At 35.9% G+C, this 16,424-nt stretch overlaps 2 protein-coding genes and 1 long non-coding RNA gene across 4 annotated transcripts; all 3 read right to left on the reverse strand.

The window, feature by feature from the left end:
• Positions 1-2,507: 2,507 nt before the first annotated feature.
• Positions 2,508-5,972, reverse strand: LOC118263575 (uncharacterized). Of its 2 annotated transcripts, XR_004782609.2 has the most exons (4): positions 5,564-5,815; positions 5,063-5,228; positions 4,131-4,265; positions 2,508-3,511 (listed from the first exon to the last, which is right to left on the reverse strand). It is a non-coding gene; the product is annotated as an uncharacterized LOC118263575 (long non-coding RNA). The 2 variants fall into 2 exon arrangements; XR_004782606.2 differs by having other exon boundaries at positions 4,131-5,228; positions 5,564-5,972.
• Positions 5,973-6,209: 237 nt separating this feature from the next.
• On the reverse strand, positions 6,210-10,443 carry LOC126912402 (uncharacterized). The gene is made up of 2 exons (XM_050704287.1): positions 10,299-10,443; positions 6,210-9,363 (listed from the first exon to the last, which is right to left on the reverse strand). The coding sequence occupies exons 1-2, from the start codon at positions 10,300-10,302 to the stop codon at positions 9,011-9,013; spliced, it is 357 nt and encodes a 118-aa protein (XP_050560244.1). The 5' UTR covers positions 10,303-10,443; the 3' UTR covers positions 6,210-9,010.
• Positions 10,444-11,391: 948 nt separating this feature from the next.
• On the reverse strand, positions 11,392-13,012 carry LOC118263201 (uncharacterized). Its single transcript, XM_035575061.2, has 2 exons — positions 12,795-13,012; positions 11,392-12,290 (listed from the first exon to the last, which is right to left on the reverse strand). Exons 1-2 carry the CDS (start codon positions 12,811-12,813, stop codon positions 11,935-11,937), a joined length of 375 nt encoding a protein of 124 aa, XP_035430954.1. The 5' UTR covers positions 12,814-13,012; the 3' UTR covers positions 11,392-11,934.
• Positions 13,013-16,424: the final 3,412 nt, after the last annotated feature.

Below are 16,424 nucleotides of genomic sequence, written 5' to 3' on the forward strand. Positions count from 1 at the left end.
ATTTTTTCGACGTCGTGGTAATAAATTTTAAGGGACGAATCAACAGGTTCATTTTTATTTGACATATTCAGACTTACGGAAAGTTTGAGAAGAGATACTTTTAATTACAAAAAGAAGTAATAAAATTTTGGGCATATTTTACTTGAATAAGAAAGATGAAAGGAATTTATTATGTAGTTTAAACTTTTGTGACTTTGAGCAGTTGGTAGTATTTGTAAAGCAAAACTTATTAAAAGTATGATTTTCTGACATAAATATTGTAGTAAATTTAAATAAAATTAACAATAATGTATTATATACTTAATAATAAATCTGAGACCGGTGTGAAAATAAATATAAAATAAGAAATACAAATTATAAATATACCACTTTATGTATATGTTGGCATTTGGTTGTTGATGAGCTATACGCCCATTAATTTTATTTAGATGGTAATTTGACGCATAAGCAATATAGGGAAAATATTCCGAAAAATAATATCGTACCTCCCCTAATTAATTTGTAATCTGATCGAGAAGGAAAAACACACAAGGAATCAATTATTTTTGAAGGATTAGGAGCATTTCAGGCCAGTGTCTTCAAGGAATTTTTGGAAAAATATCCATATCCCATTATTCACTTGGAATAAACTTTACAATAATGTTTACATATAATTTGTTCCTAAAATGGTAGAAATTATGTACAGTTTTCGTTAAGATAAAAGCTATTCACTGATGACAACATTGCAACCGGAAGTGAATCAATCTCGCAACCTTATGATATTTTCTGTAGGCTCTATGGTGACGAGATCAAATCTCGCAGCCTCCGTCTGCGTTAGGCGAGTTTTGAATGAAATGTCTATGGTCTCCCTATCTACTAACAGTGTCAAAGCTTAGTTATACTAATTAGTGGACCCCAAATAAACCTAAACTACCGCTAATATTTCCTCCAATCACAGAATCCGTCTAAATGATACTCACCAATGATGTGACTTATCCAAAAAGACTATTTGTTTAAAAATAAGAATGCGAGAATGTTGCGTTATGAAACACACTACTTTTAGATATTTATATTTTGATTACTTTCAAGTATAAATAAACTGATAATTAAAAAAAATATTAAAACAAATAGATTGTTAAGTATTCAAAAGATGTTCATCAATCCGTCACAAATTTTGGCTTAAATGGTCCATTTTTCCGGGGCGGCGCCACAGTCTATTTAAAGGCATAACAATTTATAGTATCATACATAACCAATGTTCCTTGTACCGGGTCACGTGATTCAAAACCACCAATCACGATTGCGTAGCGTCATAAAGAACGATCGTGATTTGTCGCCTACCAAACTAAATATTTACGGGAGGACGCAGATCGTTAATCTGCGCATCTTACAGCTTCGTCTTGTGGCACCTTATCGTTACGTGTCCCTGATGTCAGTCTGTCATTTTGTGTCATCTTGTGTTATATCAACTGGAGCTTAGATTAGTGTGTGAAGAATAAAAGACACTGAGCGATTATCAGCTCAGCTCACCGGTCAGCCAGAGTCCTAAGACTCATATCCTCCTAGTCGATAGCAAAAGTATCACCATTCAACCCATACTACTGTACTCCTGTGTTCCGGGCGGAGGTCGGAGCCGCCGTGGAATTGCAGGAGCAGCAGCCTTCCTACAGGAAGACCGGGTCATTGGCGCGCGTCTACCAGAAGAACTTGGCGTGGTCCCAAATTCAGCCGACAGCAACGGACGTGTCATCGACGCACTATTCCAGTCTTTATTCATCGGACTAGGGATTGGCATCGTCCTGTTGTTCCTTATTTTTCTCGTAACAAAAATTTTGGAAAGAGCTTTTAATGATTTCGACTTTTTGTGTTGTTAAAATAGCGATGTCATTATTGTTTAAAACTTTGGTAGTAACCATTATTTTGGCTATGCAGGTGTTTATTACTTATCTGCTGGACTTATTTAATTCCAGCCCCGAACAAGTCGTAATTTATTATTGATAATGCTTCTTTGTGGCATTTATTTGGGTACATTTGCTTTGTATACTTTTCAAACTCAAAATTATGCCCCTATGACATGAAACGCAAATAATATTTGCAATGCAACGAAACTCAAAAATGTAATTTATATTGTTTAAAATGTGAGTTGTTTTATTTGATCAGTTTTTTTTTTGTTCACGTTTTCGTTCGAGTCTCTTAAAAATTATATTAATTTATTTACGTTTATCTGGTGTTTTATTCATTAATCCCTTAGTAAATCTGACAAGGTAACCCATGGCGATTTTATGGCCAAAATCAGTGGTAAAAAAACTAATCACACAAATACGGGTTTTCTATAAATATTCACAAATCACTATTTAACCAATATGGGTAACAGTTATAATTTATAGTAGTTCAGTAGACATAGAAAACAGCTTTTCAATCAAAGGGCACATTATACATATAAATTTGGATTCTTCACATAATAAGGACATTTTACCAAGAGCAAGTATGGAAATTACTAATATTAATCTTCAAAATATACACAGTAATTTGAGAAATCTCATTTAATGAAATAAAATGATATTGCCATGCCAGTTTCCATTCTATAACATAAACAGTTCTGATTCAAACTTAATTAGATATCAGTATTCAAAGTGAAGACACCAATACTGCAGTTTATTTAAAAAAAAATGTGTAAAAATAAAACATATTATTATGTTAAAGTTCAAGGTATATATAAGTTAGCTGATAACCATATACCACCACAAATCATCATTTTCTTGAAGCATCAACAAAGTATATATTAAAGAAGCATCGCCAAATCACAAGGAAGGGGTTCAATGAATTACTCTACAAACTATTCTACATTCAACATTCTTAGAATTGGGAATTTTATGAAATGAAAAAGTTTCATTTTGTAAGCAAGGTATTATTATGCCTTTGCCAGCAAGAATACATTCAAGGAGAAATGAGCAAAAAGTATTATTTTCATAAAGCCATCATTGAACATACTAAGAGTCATGTCATGTGAGTCTAAATTTTTCAAACACCCTAGTCAGTGATAGAAATTAGGTGAAATTCAAGCTTTTAATATGCACAATGATATTTAATTAACAAATTTAGTCCAAATGCAGGTTGTTAAGAACCTGAAATTTTAACAGGAGTTTTTCATTAGTTAGTATCCTACTACTAAAAGTTTTTGTAAAAATTAACTGTATTACAATACTTTTAATTCAGAGTAATGTATAAAAATAAAATGTTCGAGTTAGTCTGCACTCCGTCATGCCGAGGAAAGCGTAATGTCTAATGATCCTACGTCATCTACTGACGTATTCCTAGGTCCTGAGTATAGACTACAAGTCTAAAAAGCCTTCCACTTAAACTTGTAGTCTATACTCTCAAGCCAGGGCGGATGCCGTTGTAGGCACAATATGTGGTGCTCCTCAGCGTCTTCAACTCAACGCCAGGATAGATATTCATAACCTAGCCTGTCTTGTTCTTGATCAGAATCAGGATTCCCGGCTTCACTTCCCCCTGGAACTTTAAGGTTGGCCTGCAACAGAGAGGAGTATACTTTATAGAACCATTTTCAAAAATGATGCCTTATGTGCCTTCCAACGTCCTGAGGATATGGTACCGATAAGAATGGTCGTCCAATTAGAAAATCAAAAGTTTGTGTCGATATTTTTTTAGGAATCGGAGGAAAGAGGAGTGAGGCATTCATTCAAAGGCATTGTGACAACATATCTTCCATTAGTGATGTTTTTTCAAAAAGATTTTCCAAAAGAAATCAAATGATTTGGGGAAATGCTGCTAAGCTCCCAGAATTTTGTTAAGTCGGGAGTGACATAGGAACGGACTAGCAATAACTGAAACTAATCAATCAATTTTCCTAGACCTATTGTACTGCTGCCTATGTCATTCCTAAAAATCTCCCCGCCTATCAGGATATTTACGACAGACGGAACGTTAAAAGCCGGGTCGGCTAGCTTTAGACCTGATGGAAAATATACGAGGTTGTTATTTACGAAAGTTTAGGGACCTTAGTAACACCGGGTAATAAATATGTTGCTCGACATTTTCAGTAAAGGCACAGCATAAAAACTATTAAAGGTGCCAAGACTGTTTTCTGGTCTACTGGTGGACACGTGATTATTAATACATTATGTTACCTTGATGCCGGAACCGCGTCGTAAAAAAATCAGATGTTTTGTTAAGCTTTCTGTAATGAAGTTCCCCGTGCTGCCATTTCCTAGCAATAGGTGCGCAGTGTACTTCATACCCGCCTCGCCAGACACTTCCATCAGCTGTGAACATTTAGAAATGCGCAGAAGTAGCAAGCTGCGTAAAATTGGCTGATAGCACAACATGGAATTGGATAGCAAAAGCAGCATATCAGAAAAAAAGTGAATTGAAATGGAATCAGAATTGCCCTCTAAATGCAAAAACTTGTTATACTTTCTTCTGCATTGTGTAATTTTCAATATGAAAATTTATCATTTTTAGAATATCCATAAGATAAGCAATTCATGAAAACTTTATAAACAAGATTTCCTATAGATAGGTTTCGAAAAGATTGCCTGCATTAACATTGCCTTTTCTTGAGGACTAAAATAGTTTTTTTAGTACATAATTATTATTGTAAAGGTTTTTATTGTTTTGAATTGACTTATAATCTGTTTTATTGAAATAATTGTTATATAAGCAGAAATAATGTTGGTTTCTAAACTAATGTTAGCTAATAACTCCACTGATTGAAACCAGTGTACTTTCCTGCTTATAAATGAAAATAAATTAAATTTATTCTTCCTATGTTCCTTAATTTTGTTATTAGTAGACCAATATTGAGTAGGATTCTTTTTAAATTTTTGGTTATTAACATTGGTTCTACTTCAAATAAGGTTTAAAAATGGTTATGTACTAAAATACGGTTGTTATTGTAACGATCACATAACAAATCCCATACAATAATGACATTATTTACATTCAATATTTTGAACTATAAAAGTTGAGTTTCTCTTGACTATTGGTCATAAATCAATCAAATATGTCCTAAACTCAAGCCAATGTAGTTATTTCCTTCAACTGTTTGAATTATGTTCACCTGATCAAGTATCCTTGCAGCCCATCTCCGACCCGGCCATGTTGGCAGAAGAACCGAGTAGACTGCGCGTGAGTACCACTCGAGACTAGACCGAAGAACTGGCGGCGAAGTCCTCACGCTCAGCAAATGGGGAGTCGCAATCACCAGCAAGCACTTCAGTTTCTGTCTGAAAATCAAATTCACAGTATAAGGTCTCAAAACTAAAACGCTCTGCTAAGCCTACGCGCTGCAATTCGGATACAATGAAACTACTTTTAATCAGGTTTAAATGTTTGCTAATGATTTATGATCTTAATAAATAAGAAAAGGTTGATTGGAGAACAAAGAGAACCGGTATTGGTGCAACATTCAACAATGCACGTGTTAGTAGTAACCTACTGATTCTACATAGTTTACGTTTGTTACGAATTATTGGTATAAATACGAATATTACTTAGCAAGCTGAAATTACTAAATGAACCTAATGAAAAAAAAGCAGAACATTAATTGTCACGGACTCACTCAAATACAATAATACTCCCTCAGAATAAACACCAGCGAAATGAAACGCCTTCTTTTATTTCACGGTGATGTTTTCAGTAATATAATTGTTTCTTCTTTATGATCCAAGGACCAATATTTTGTAAAGTAAATGTGAACTGTATTACAATAGTCTTTTTTTAATCTGAATTATTTATTTAAATAAAATGCCCGAGCTAGTGTGCGCTCCGTCAAGGTTCCGAGGCAACAAGAGTATCTTTAAGGCGGGACGATACGCGCGCGCTTTTATAGCAGTATTCCCGCGACCTCACGCCCACACCGGCACCGCCTATGATCCTACAGTCAGCATTAAGTGTATTTTCGAAAAGTGTAACATTTCATGGTGGTGGCCTGGCAGTTTGAGACGCCCGCTTCTCATGCATGAGACCGAGAGTGCGGGTTGGAAACCTGGCCATCAGTCACATCAGATTATTTAGACATTACTGACATACATACATAGATGAAAGAAAACATCGTGAGAAAACCTAGACGTATTTCTTTATGTTTATTATAATATGTTGTTGTCATATCAAGATTAACATTGTTATAGTTAAGTGGAATGTTTTTTTTTTTACTAAGGATTATTAATAAAACACAAATTATTACTAAGGGACATATATTGCCGTAATACATGAATGGAGTAAAAATATCACAACTAGAGAGTATCATAAGTTATCGCATATTGTATTATGTTATTAGATAAAAACAGGAACAATAATCAGTTCCTAAATGTATAAGGGTCTAAAAGTGATTATATGTTTATAAAAACGAATTACCTACAATACTGAATAATATAGGTATGATAAAATATTAAAAAACTAAGTTATTTATTTTCTACTTTATAATATAGGAATTAAAGTAATAAGTATATTGTGTATAATATACCTATTGCCATTGGCTTTCGATGGGTTAATGCTGGAGTAAAGAAAATATTGGTATATATTGGTGCCTATGTAATTCAGCTACAAAAATATAAGCGCTGAGTAAAATACTCAACGCGCCAGAAGTACCACGTCTAAATCGAATATTGAAACAGCTACAGCTTACCTACATTATTACCTATGATAGATAAAAATATAACAGTAAATCACAGTTAAATTAAAGAATGTCTCATTAATAGATTACTCAACAAAATTATTAAAAATTAAGAATTCATAACACTCAATATGCGGCCTAAACCCAGTTAAAATGACTATTAAATTATTTCAACTAAGAGATTATTGGTGTAACATGTTTTATGTCATTTGTGTGCGTTTTTCAAACAAATTGCACTTAATACAATACTTAACAATAAATAAATCAAGGCAATTGCCAGATTGAGTTACATAACAAGGAACATAATATATCACAAAAACAAATTATGTAACCACACTAACATACAAACATTCATGGATTGAAAACCATTACAAACAAGTTAGCACCCATCGCAGGTTCATAATATTTAGGGCTATAATTTGACCAAAACACCATGGCGGTGCAACCAGCCGCGCCACCGTGGTGTCCATAAGCCACGAAACTGGACATCATACAGGCACACCACACCACACTACGACAGTATCAAAATAGACCATGACGAGGTAGCACTGGCTGCCAGGCTACCGGCTGAGTGAACTAGAGTAACTAACTAGTGGTGGCGCGACCAGTGTGGGTGCGCGACCAATAACATTGTGCTGCAGTCCGCGCTGGTCGCGCCGCCAGATTGGTTGCGCGCCAGGCAGACAGATACCAGGTGTGTAACTCTCTATAGAGCTACATATATACATTTAGTTGGTAGCAGCGACTGGTTGCGCCGCTATGGTGTTCATGGTGCCCTTATAGTCACACTTATTTATTTTATCTTACCCTATCTTTTGACAGTGGTGAGAATAAGTTTACTGAGGTACATTATTGTGATTTTTTTATAACAAATCTTATTAGAGATGTACCTACCAAAGATCAAAATTCCTGCTAAAAAGCCATTGTCCACAGAACTTGAATTGACGAATAAGTCATGTTCACAGTATAATATGATGTTTGAAATACGGGAGTACATTGCAGTTGAGTTATTATAAGTAGGTGCCAAATCTTTAACAAATTATAGTCTTTTGCGGCACTCGGAATACATATTATTATCAAAACAATCCCGTTTAGACTGTGTTATGAATTGATTAACAGTAATATTGGTTATTTTCTTATAATAGCATAAAAACATAATTTTATGTTAAAAATCCGCTTCATCCTTTACCAAAACGTAAAACTTATCTGCCGACATTTTGTTTTTTTTTTGCATAATATTCGTTATTCGCGTCGGTAATTACAACTACGCAATACGCACCCTTCGTTAGGGTACGGTAGGACCCCAATCCAAGGTCACTCCTTTGTGACCTTGATAGCAACTAGGGTCACAATCAATAAACAGGTAGGGAGATTTTTTATACCAAAAATAAACTGTAGACAGATCTGTTAAGCAAATAGTGTTCAAGAAAGTCAAGTCTGCTTACACCTTGGACAAGAATAACGCTTGATTGTATTTGAAAATGAAAGTGTGTTTAGCATTAAAATGTATCAAACATGTACTTAAGCTTAACATTGCCACTCAATAATATACCTCATACTGTTATCGTAACTTAAAGTTATAATTCAAATCTTAAAACTAAAACAATGGCCATTAAATGACAAGAAAAACTTAACAATTATACAAAAACAAATTGTAAAATTACTTGGACATTTCATTATTAATATAAAAACAAACTTAGTAACTCTGTGTGGAGGTATATAGCAATCAAAAAACGTGATTGTATCTAGGTAATATTAACTAGATGAGTATAAATGACTTATTTCTAAATTGGTGTTATTTTAAGGAACACACTAAGAGTAAAAACTTGCTATAAGATTAAAATGTTAACACGGAACAGTGCGGCTTAAGTCACGACTTAAGGCAGTGATGACAGATCTATCATCAAATTGTAATCTACATTAGTTATTGTAGTGCTTATGTATTTCATGTAAATGGCCTAGCGGTATACTATGTCTTACATGAAGCAATCTGAGAATCGTATTCCAGATTATCTTGTAAAAATATCAAAAACCTACATCATTTTTTATTGTGGTATACTTATATGTAGTATATCGCATATTTTCATAATGGCACAATCTCGTAAGGTTTGATGCCTTAGTAGCTTATTTGCATCATAAAGTTGTTATTCGCTAAGAATTTCTCACTAATCGCAGTACAGCAGCATTACTTTAGGGATATATAAGATATCTGTAAATACACAATGTCATAAGTATCTAAATGTAGATTTGGCACAAAAATCGGTTAGCACATGTAATAATTGTTACCCCAGTACTTATTGAGCTAAATCAACGAATGTCAAACCCCTTCCCCAGACCTCATTGCTGCCGCGACTAGTATAACCACATTGAACCGTGAACTTCAATAAACCCAGCTTAACACTTACGGCGCTTTGGTTTAGGCTCATCACTGCTAGTAGTAGCAGCAGCCGTGCCAGCAGAAGTACTGGTAGCCGTGGCAGCAGCAGTAGTAGTCTTACTGGCTTTAACCAGGCCCTGGTAGATCCAGAAGGTGTACCTCATGTCCATGAGGTAGGGGTCAATGCACTTGATAGGTTTCCTGTAGCAACAGAATTTGATGCAGTCCTTACATGCGCAGTACAGTGACGTGGTGATGATGTCACTTCGGTAGCTGAAGGCATCGTCCTGCAAAGCGTCCTTGTTGTACTTCATCGCGTACTCCTGGGTTCTGATCCTTCGGCTGATGTTGATCTGATGCTGGGTCGTCTCTGAAACATTTAGTGGTGGAAGTTAGTGGATGTAATGTACCTATTTGTCTCGTGTCGTTTTGCCTAAGTGATTACTAGATTAGTAGGTGATTAATCCAATCAGGTGGTTATTGGAGGAAATGTATTTTTTGTCTTTTATCTGTGTATTAGTTAATTTTGATTTAAGTTTAATAATGATTTATTGACTTAACTATTAATTTCAAAGTTCGTACAATTAATACAATTGCTTGTATACAATTAAATTAAAAATTTACAGAAAATTAAATCAGTAAGTCACACATAAAGTGTCGAATAGGATGTTTTTAAAAGATTAAACTTCTAATTCATATTTTTTTTAATATGTTGTTTACATACCATTTCTACTACTATCTATTTTTTAGTTTAAATTAATCCATCACCTCTGCTTTCCCCTTTGAAAACAATACTGTTACATTTTATAAACTAAATCATTTATATCTCAACCTTCCTATCATATGCCATTCTCAATATGCAGCACAAAATATTTTAACAACATTACCTCTGGATATACTTATATAAAACACTAAATAACATTATATGTACATGTTACAGTATGTATGTGTTAGTGCCATAAACAACAACAAATAAACCGCAATCACTACACAAGATTCATGCACAACACACAAATACACGCACACATTAATAAATAATTATTAACCGCCGCTAATTACAAATAACCAGCTTTTTTATTCAAAACTTTAAAAGAAACCCACTAGAAATTACTTTATTATGAAAGTTGTTTTGTAAAATATATATTAAATTACACACACCACTTAAGAATCGCTAATGTGTTCCATTGTCTGGACAAATATTAGGAACAATAAAGCTAAGATACTTATCGCACCGGTTTATTCAACTCACACATTCATACCACTGCAATATCACACAAAAGTATAAACAACGATGTGACTACTTACCCATTTTTTCCGCGAATTCAATAACTTTTCACTAAAGTGAAGATACTTCCCGGAATCAGCAGCAAAATGGCTAAAATGACGCTCGAACAACGCAGTTTGAAATCCTCTTATTGATTGATGCACATAGTTTGTGCGCAAGTGCAATTTTCCCATCTGATGCTAGACCAAAAAGACTCATCTAACCGCGAACGGCTTGTAGCTTCAAGACGAACGTAAACAGACAGACTCCCGCAGGTGTACTTCGGGACGAAGATAAATGTTGCTCGCTAAAATGATGAGATGTCGCCTCTTTCCATATTTTAAAAAGTTCTAGCAAACATTTTCTAAGTATATATTCTATATATATTCTATCGAAATTATAATTTATTATCATTAAAAAATACCTAAACGTCTGCTGTTCCCATTAACATATCTTTTACTTGAATTACCACTACTTATTATGTATTGTTGCATAATGTTAACATACCTACAGAAGTGAATTACATATTAAGTACATGACCCTTAGGGTGTAGTAATTAAAATTACAACTCAATAATAAGCACTAGGAGTACTTATATTATGAGACTAATTATTCATTTATGTGAGAATAATAATTTATTCTCTCCCTATATTATTACTGAATGGGCTTAATGATGGCACCTAATTTACAGTAAAAGGTCTGACTCAGGTGATTATAGGGACTAGTATTTTTGTCTAAATAACGTCTTCAGTCAAGTTTATTTATTTATTTGTTAAACAAAATATTTTTAAAATGTATGCTAACTTTGTATTAACAACACTACTGTCACCCTTTTATGCGGTGTCATGTTGTGTAATGTATATATGTACATATGATATTTGTTTAAAATTTGACTGACTAACTTGGCTTAAAAGAGACAAGGGATTTTAGAGACAATTCTATTCATTAACTGTGTATATTTTCTCAAAAGATAATTATATTATTGTATAATAATAATATTATACTAATAATTCATTAGTCTCATAAACTTTTACGGTACCAAACGAAAATAATTAATAATAATCACCATTAATTAACTACACTTATCGTGTAGTAATATAAATGTGATTTAGGTAGTACTCAATAAAAAACCAATGACATTTAGAAAGATTTATTTGATAAAAGTGTCAAAAGTGAAGAGTACATCTTGATACATGGTTAAACTAAAACAAAAATTCATTTTTGATCTAAAAATATTACAAAAAATGGTCTTAAATTATAATAAAATATTTTTCGACCCTGTAGAGTTAATAACTCAATGTAAAATAATGAATATAAAAATAGTACTCATTTAAAATAAATACAAGTCTTGTACATTGGCCTGATATGCCAGAAATAAATACCACATACTTAATTACTAAAACACACATACATCAAGATCCGACGTTCCATCAAGAATGTAGAAAGATTGGGGACAGAGTTAATTTCAAGTAGATAATTGAACAACTTGTTTACATAAGTAATTATGTAAAGATGTTTTTTGATCAAATCAGCACAAATACCTCATTGTCGTGGGAAATAATTTAACTCTGTCATTGGGATAGGAAATACACGATATAAGGGGTAGATAGAGAAGAAGTACACGCACACATAACACATATAGATACTTCATGCGTTGCATGAAGGCAAGGTAAATGATTACTCATTTTTCTTTTCCTTGTTGAGAGCAGCGGACAGCTCAGAAGGATTCCAATCCTTCAAATCTTTAAAAATTTTTTTCTCACTTGAGTCTTTAGCTTGGTTAGCTTCTTTAGACTCCATGAGATCTTTAATGTCTTTCAGCTCCTCTTCGGTGAAGGGATCCCCGGGATAGTCGTCCAGCTTCTCACGGACCCCGTTGTTGGGGTCCTTGCAGATCGCCGCGATCACGATAGTGTTCTTCTCCTTGATGTACGTTCCAGCCACGGCCACGACCGAGCTCATTTTTTCTGCGAATTTTTTCTCTGCTTCCTCCCGCTCCATGAAGACATCACAGTCATCTAGGTCGAGGACATCTGAAAATTAACAAATTCCAAATATTAACAAATAAATATTAAAAAGGTGTGTAGGAGGAGGGGGGGGGCGATATAAAGTGAGTCAGTGCTACTGTAACTAGTCCATTATAATTGGACCATGTTATCATTGACCTTGTTCAGTGGCAATTGCATATAATAATTCTATGCATACGCATATAATAAATTATTATTTTAAAGATTTGCTAGGGCTTAAATCGTCATCTGCTCCAGAACTTCAAAATGCAGAGCTTTCATAAATTTTCAATCATAGAGGCAAAGGCTAATGTTGCTGAGCACAAGAACACAACAGTTTTCTCGATCGCATTCAAGATATCTTCGCACGTAAGCATCGAGTACGGCATAACTTATCAAAGATACAAAGAAATCAGCTACGGCACACAGCCGTCGGGACCCAGAGACAAAACCCTATGCCTAAATCTCAATAATCATTTACATAACACAGTGAATATTCCCTACGATAACATTAATAGAAGTTGTACTTACTTGATAAATCAAAGTCCATTTCCAAAATGGTGCGATTCAGCAACTCGGAGACACGGAACAACAGCAAATCAACCGGACCCGTCGGCGACGCCTCTTCAATTGATTTATGCCCGGTCCGCGCAGTTGCACTGTAGCTCCATATTCTTATAATATTAATGTATAGTTTCACTTCACCAAGTTATCGGTTCAGGTGGGCGAAATTGGAACTAATGAAAAGTCATACAATTTCACAGTACACGACTCATCCTAGAACGACACTGGCGCCACATGCTATCTGATCATAAAATTTGGTAGTAATATGTAAGCGTAAACCAACTACCGTATTTATAACCCGGTTTGATAATTTATTAAAAGGAAAATGTCGTAATAAAAAGTATTCCCTTATGAAAACCTCCCCAAACACACTTTTCTTGGCTATTTATATCTTTAAAGCAATAAAGAAGTGTACTGAGAAGAAATCGTGCCGTCATAGACTAGACTAAACTTTATTTTCGCATGTTTTATGCCTACACACTGGACATAAATAAATAGTTCTTACTCTAAATTAAATATGCATGAATCTTTATTATCAAATACGGAAACCTAAAATCAAATCTAGTACAACTACTAAATATTTAATATAATAAATTCCACTAGTGTAAGGTAGCGAGCTAGATCGCAGTTACGTTAAAAATGCTTGACAATATCTTAATGATATACCACGTAACCAAAACAATGATTTTGTCTATGCGACTATTTAATTATTTTTTACTAATTGCAAGGCGAAGTGTCTCACTTATGATAAAATTTGAGATTATGAATGATCCGCCTCGCATTTCATAAAGGCTAATAACGGCTCCCAACTGTAGAAAAACGTTTTTTAGGCTTAAAGGCTTTAATGGCTTCAATATTGCTTTGAATTATCTTACAAATATTGGTTTAAGACATCCACCCTACAACTTTGTATTTATTTTCAGATGGTGACTCAACTTATCAAGGATCCATAATTAGCAGTTTAGCAGGGGCCTCGGGTGAACCTAACAGATGGTCAATACCTGCTTGAGTAAAATAATACAAGGGACTAATATTAGGGTTCCTAGTTGAAGAGTCCTTAGTTCCCCTTTCCACGATCGATACTCAGTACTTAAAAGGGATTTTTTATAAGGGAGGAATTATTTTAATGATTTGGCAAATCATTTCATGCTACCGAGGAGTGTAGAATAAAGATGTTAAACTAGTAGGGTCGGTCTTTGAATTGGAAATAACCATGAGGTGGCAACGGTTTGTTTATACATTCTGGAAAGATATGTGGTTGGAGACAATTATTAGACCTCCTTGAAAAATCTGAGAAATGATTTTGAACCTATTCGTAGTGAAGGATAAGGTACGTGGCAAATGAAATAAATATGAAAATGTAAGATATACAGATGAAACGAACACCTAACAAATAAATTCTCATATATAATCGTATATAATTACTTGTTCTACTGATTAACTATTACATGAATAAATGACGAATAAACGACAATAGAATGTCAAAACTTGGCTTACAGGTCTTAAGGAACCAGTTTGAGAAAAATCCCAAGATACTATTTTTTGATATTCCTGTAATAACAAAAGACGGAATGAATAACTAACCCTTTTTGAACAAGAATGTAATATAAAAATATACCATTTGTTCTACCCTGTTACCAATAATCAACCTAAACCAAAGCAGTATAAAATGTGCTTAGATACATTGAAATATTATGTGGTTCAATACACGAACAGGAAATTGTAATTTTATACTGCTAAATCTTCAACCATAGAAACTGACAAAATGAAGACACGAGTCCTTCGGTTGGCTGGTGTCGGCTGATAAATCCTCAACAAAAACGACTAGACCGTATGAACCTTACAATCATGTTTGAAAGGCCGACCTCAGATGAATGGAATTTATACTGGAAAAGGTATTCGTACTACATCTATTCAATTTGTAGGTAAATCTGCTTAAGGTCTGGAATGTGTTCCACAGGCAGTGGAGTTTGAATAACTTAACTAAAAGTTTAACAAAGTTTTCTTGACAAAGTTACCAAAATCTTACAGCTTTTTTTTTTTTTTTTTTTTTTTGAGGGTGGAAAATCATCCAATGACGCCTTGGGCGAGGCGAGAGGGAGTGTCAGACTCTTACTGACTAAAAACCACCCCGTTCCTACTCCTGCCCGTCGAGCCGGAGCCCCGGTAAACCCGCTAGGTAGTCCGCAGCTCCGGATTAGGCATCAGCCCTACTGGGCCCCATCTGTGGCGGTCTGATGGCTCTTTGAGGCGCGCGCAGAAGGCGACGCGCCGCACGCACGGGTCTGGTTCTGGTCGGGCGGCGAGCTACCCTTGCTCACCGTCCGCAGACCCGCACTTACGGTGGCCGGAGATCGTCGCGCGATCCCCGACGCCCGGAGTGTCTCTCGCGACGGCTGGGGCGTGAGGAGGTTCGTTCTCTCACGCGCCCCGCCTCCTCCTTAGCTAGCATGACTGCTTCGCAGAAGGCATCCCAGTCCCCCTCGCTCCGCCCCATGGCTTGTATCAAGGGCGCCGTCGCCGACCACATCCCTGAGGACACGGCGGTGCTCAGCCCACGCAGGGCAGACCGCAAGCGTATGTTCCACCGTGTCCTCCGGGCGGTCTTCGCAGTGATGACACCCGGGCGTTTCCTCCCGCCCAATCAGAAACAGGAACCTACCGAAGCTTCCATGTCCGGTAAGCACCTGCGTCAGGCGGTAGGTGAGGACGCCGTGGCGCCTCTCTAGCCACTCCTCAAAGAGGGGACTTACCGCTGCAATGACAGCGAGCCCAGCCCTTGGTTGCGACAGTCGCTGCTGCCATTCCGCCATGAGATCGCGCCGGAGCTCATCCCGCCACGCATCTGGCGCGGCAGTGGAGTTTCGCCCCGGCGACGCGCGTCGGCGCGCAAACTAAAGACGCGCGCGAGCACCTTCGCCTCCAAATCCCACGGCGGGAGTCCGGCAAGGAGGTTGGCCGCCTCTCCGGAGATCGTGCGATATCCGCGGATCACTCGAATGGCCATGACCCTCTGGGACGTGAGCAGCGCCCGAGCTGGCCGCCGCATCAGGTTCGGCGCCCACACAGGGGCTCCGTAGAGGGCCATGGACCGCACGATCCCCGCGTACAACCTTTAAGCGCAGCCCCCGTCCGTTCCAACTTAGGAGCCAAACGTCGGAAATGCAAAAAATCTTACAGCTGGATTTGGATAACTGCTATTTACCAAATAAACTTAAATATGATAGATTACAATTTGTGTGAACTATGAACTATCTTCTAGTCTTTATCTACAACTTATATTATATGAAAGCCGAAACTAGCTGTTATTGTCGTTCTACTTAGGTACAATTTTCTTCGAATGCTATATAAGGGTATTAAAGTTTCATTTGTAAGATACTTTTTTTTATATTTTTATTGGTGTATAAAGACTATTCTCGTACATATGATACAAATATAATACCACGCCCTGAAAGAGTAGTAGGCAACAGTGGACATTTCAAATGCTACCTAAGATCACTTGTCCCTAGTTATGTTATAGTCCAATGTCATTGGATGATTTTCCACCCTAAAAAAAAAAAAAAAAAAAAATAAAAGTTTCATTTGTAAGATACTTTT

The sequence above is a fragment of the Spodoptera frugiperda genome, chromosome 25 (assembly GCF_023101765.2).
Source record: "Spodoptera frugiperda isolate SF20-4 chromosome 25, AGI-APGP_CSIRO_Sfru_2.0, whole genome shotgun sequence".
NCBI lineage: Eukaryota > Metazoa > Arthropoda > Insecta > Lepidoptera > Noctuidae > Spodoptera > Spodoptera frugiperda.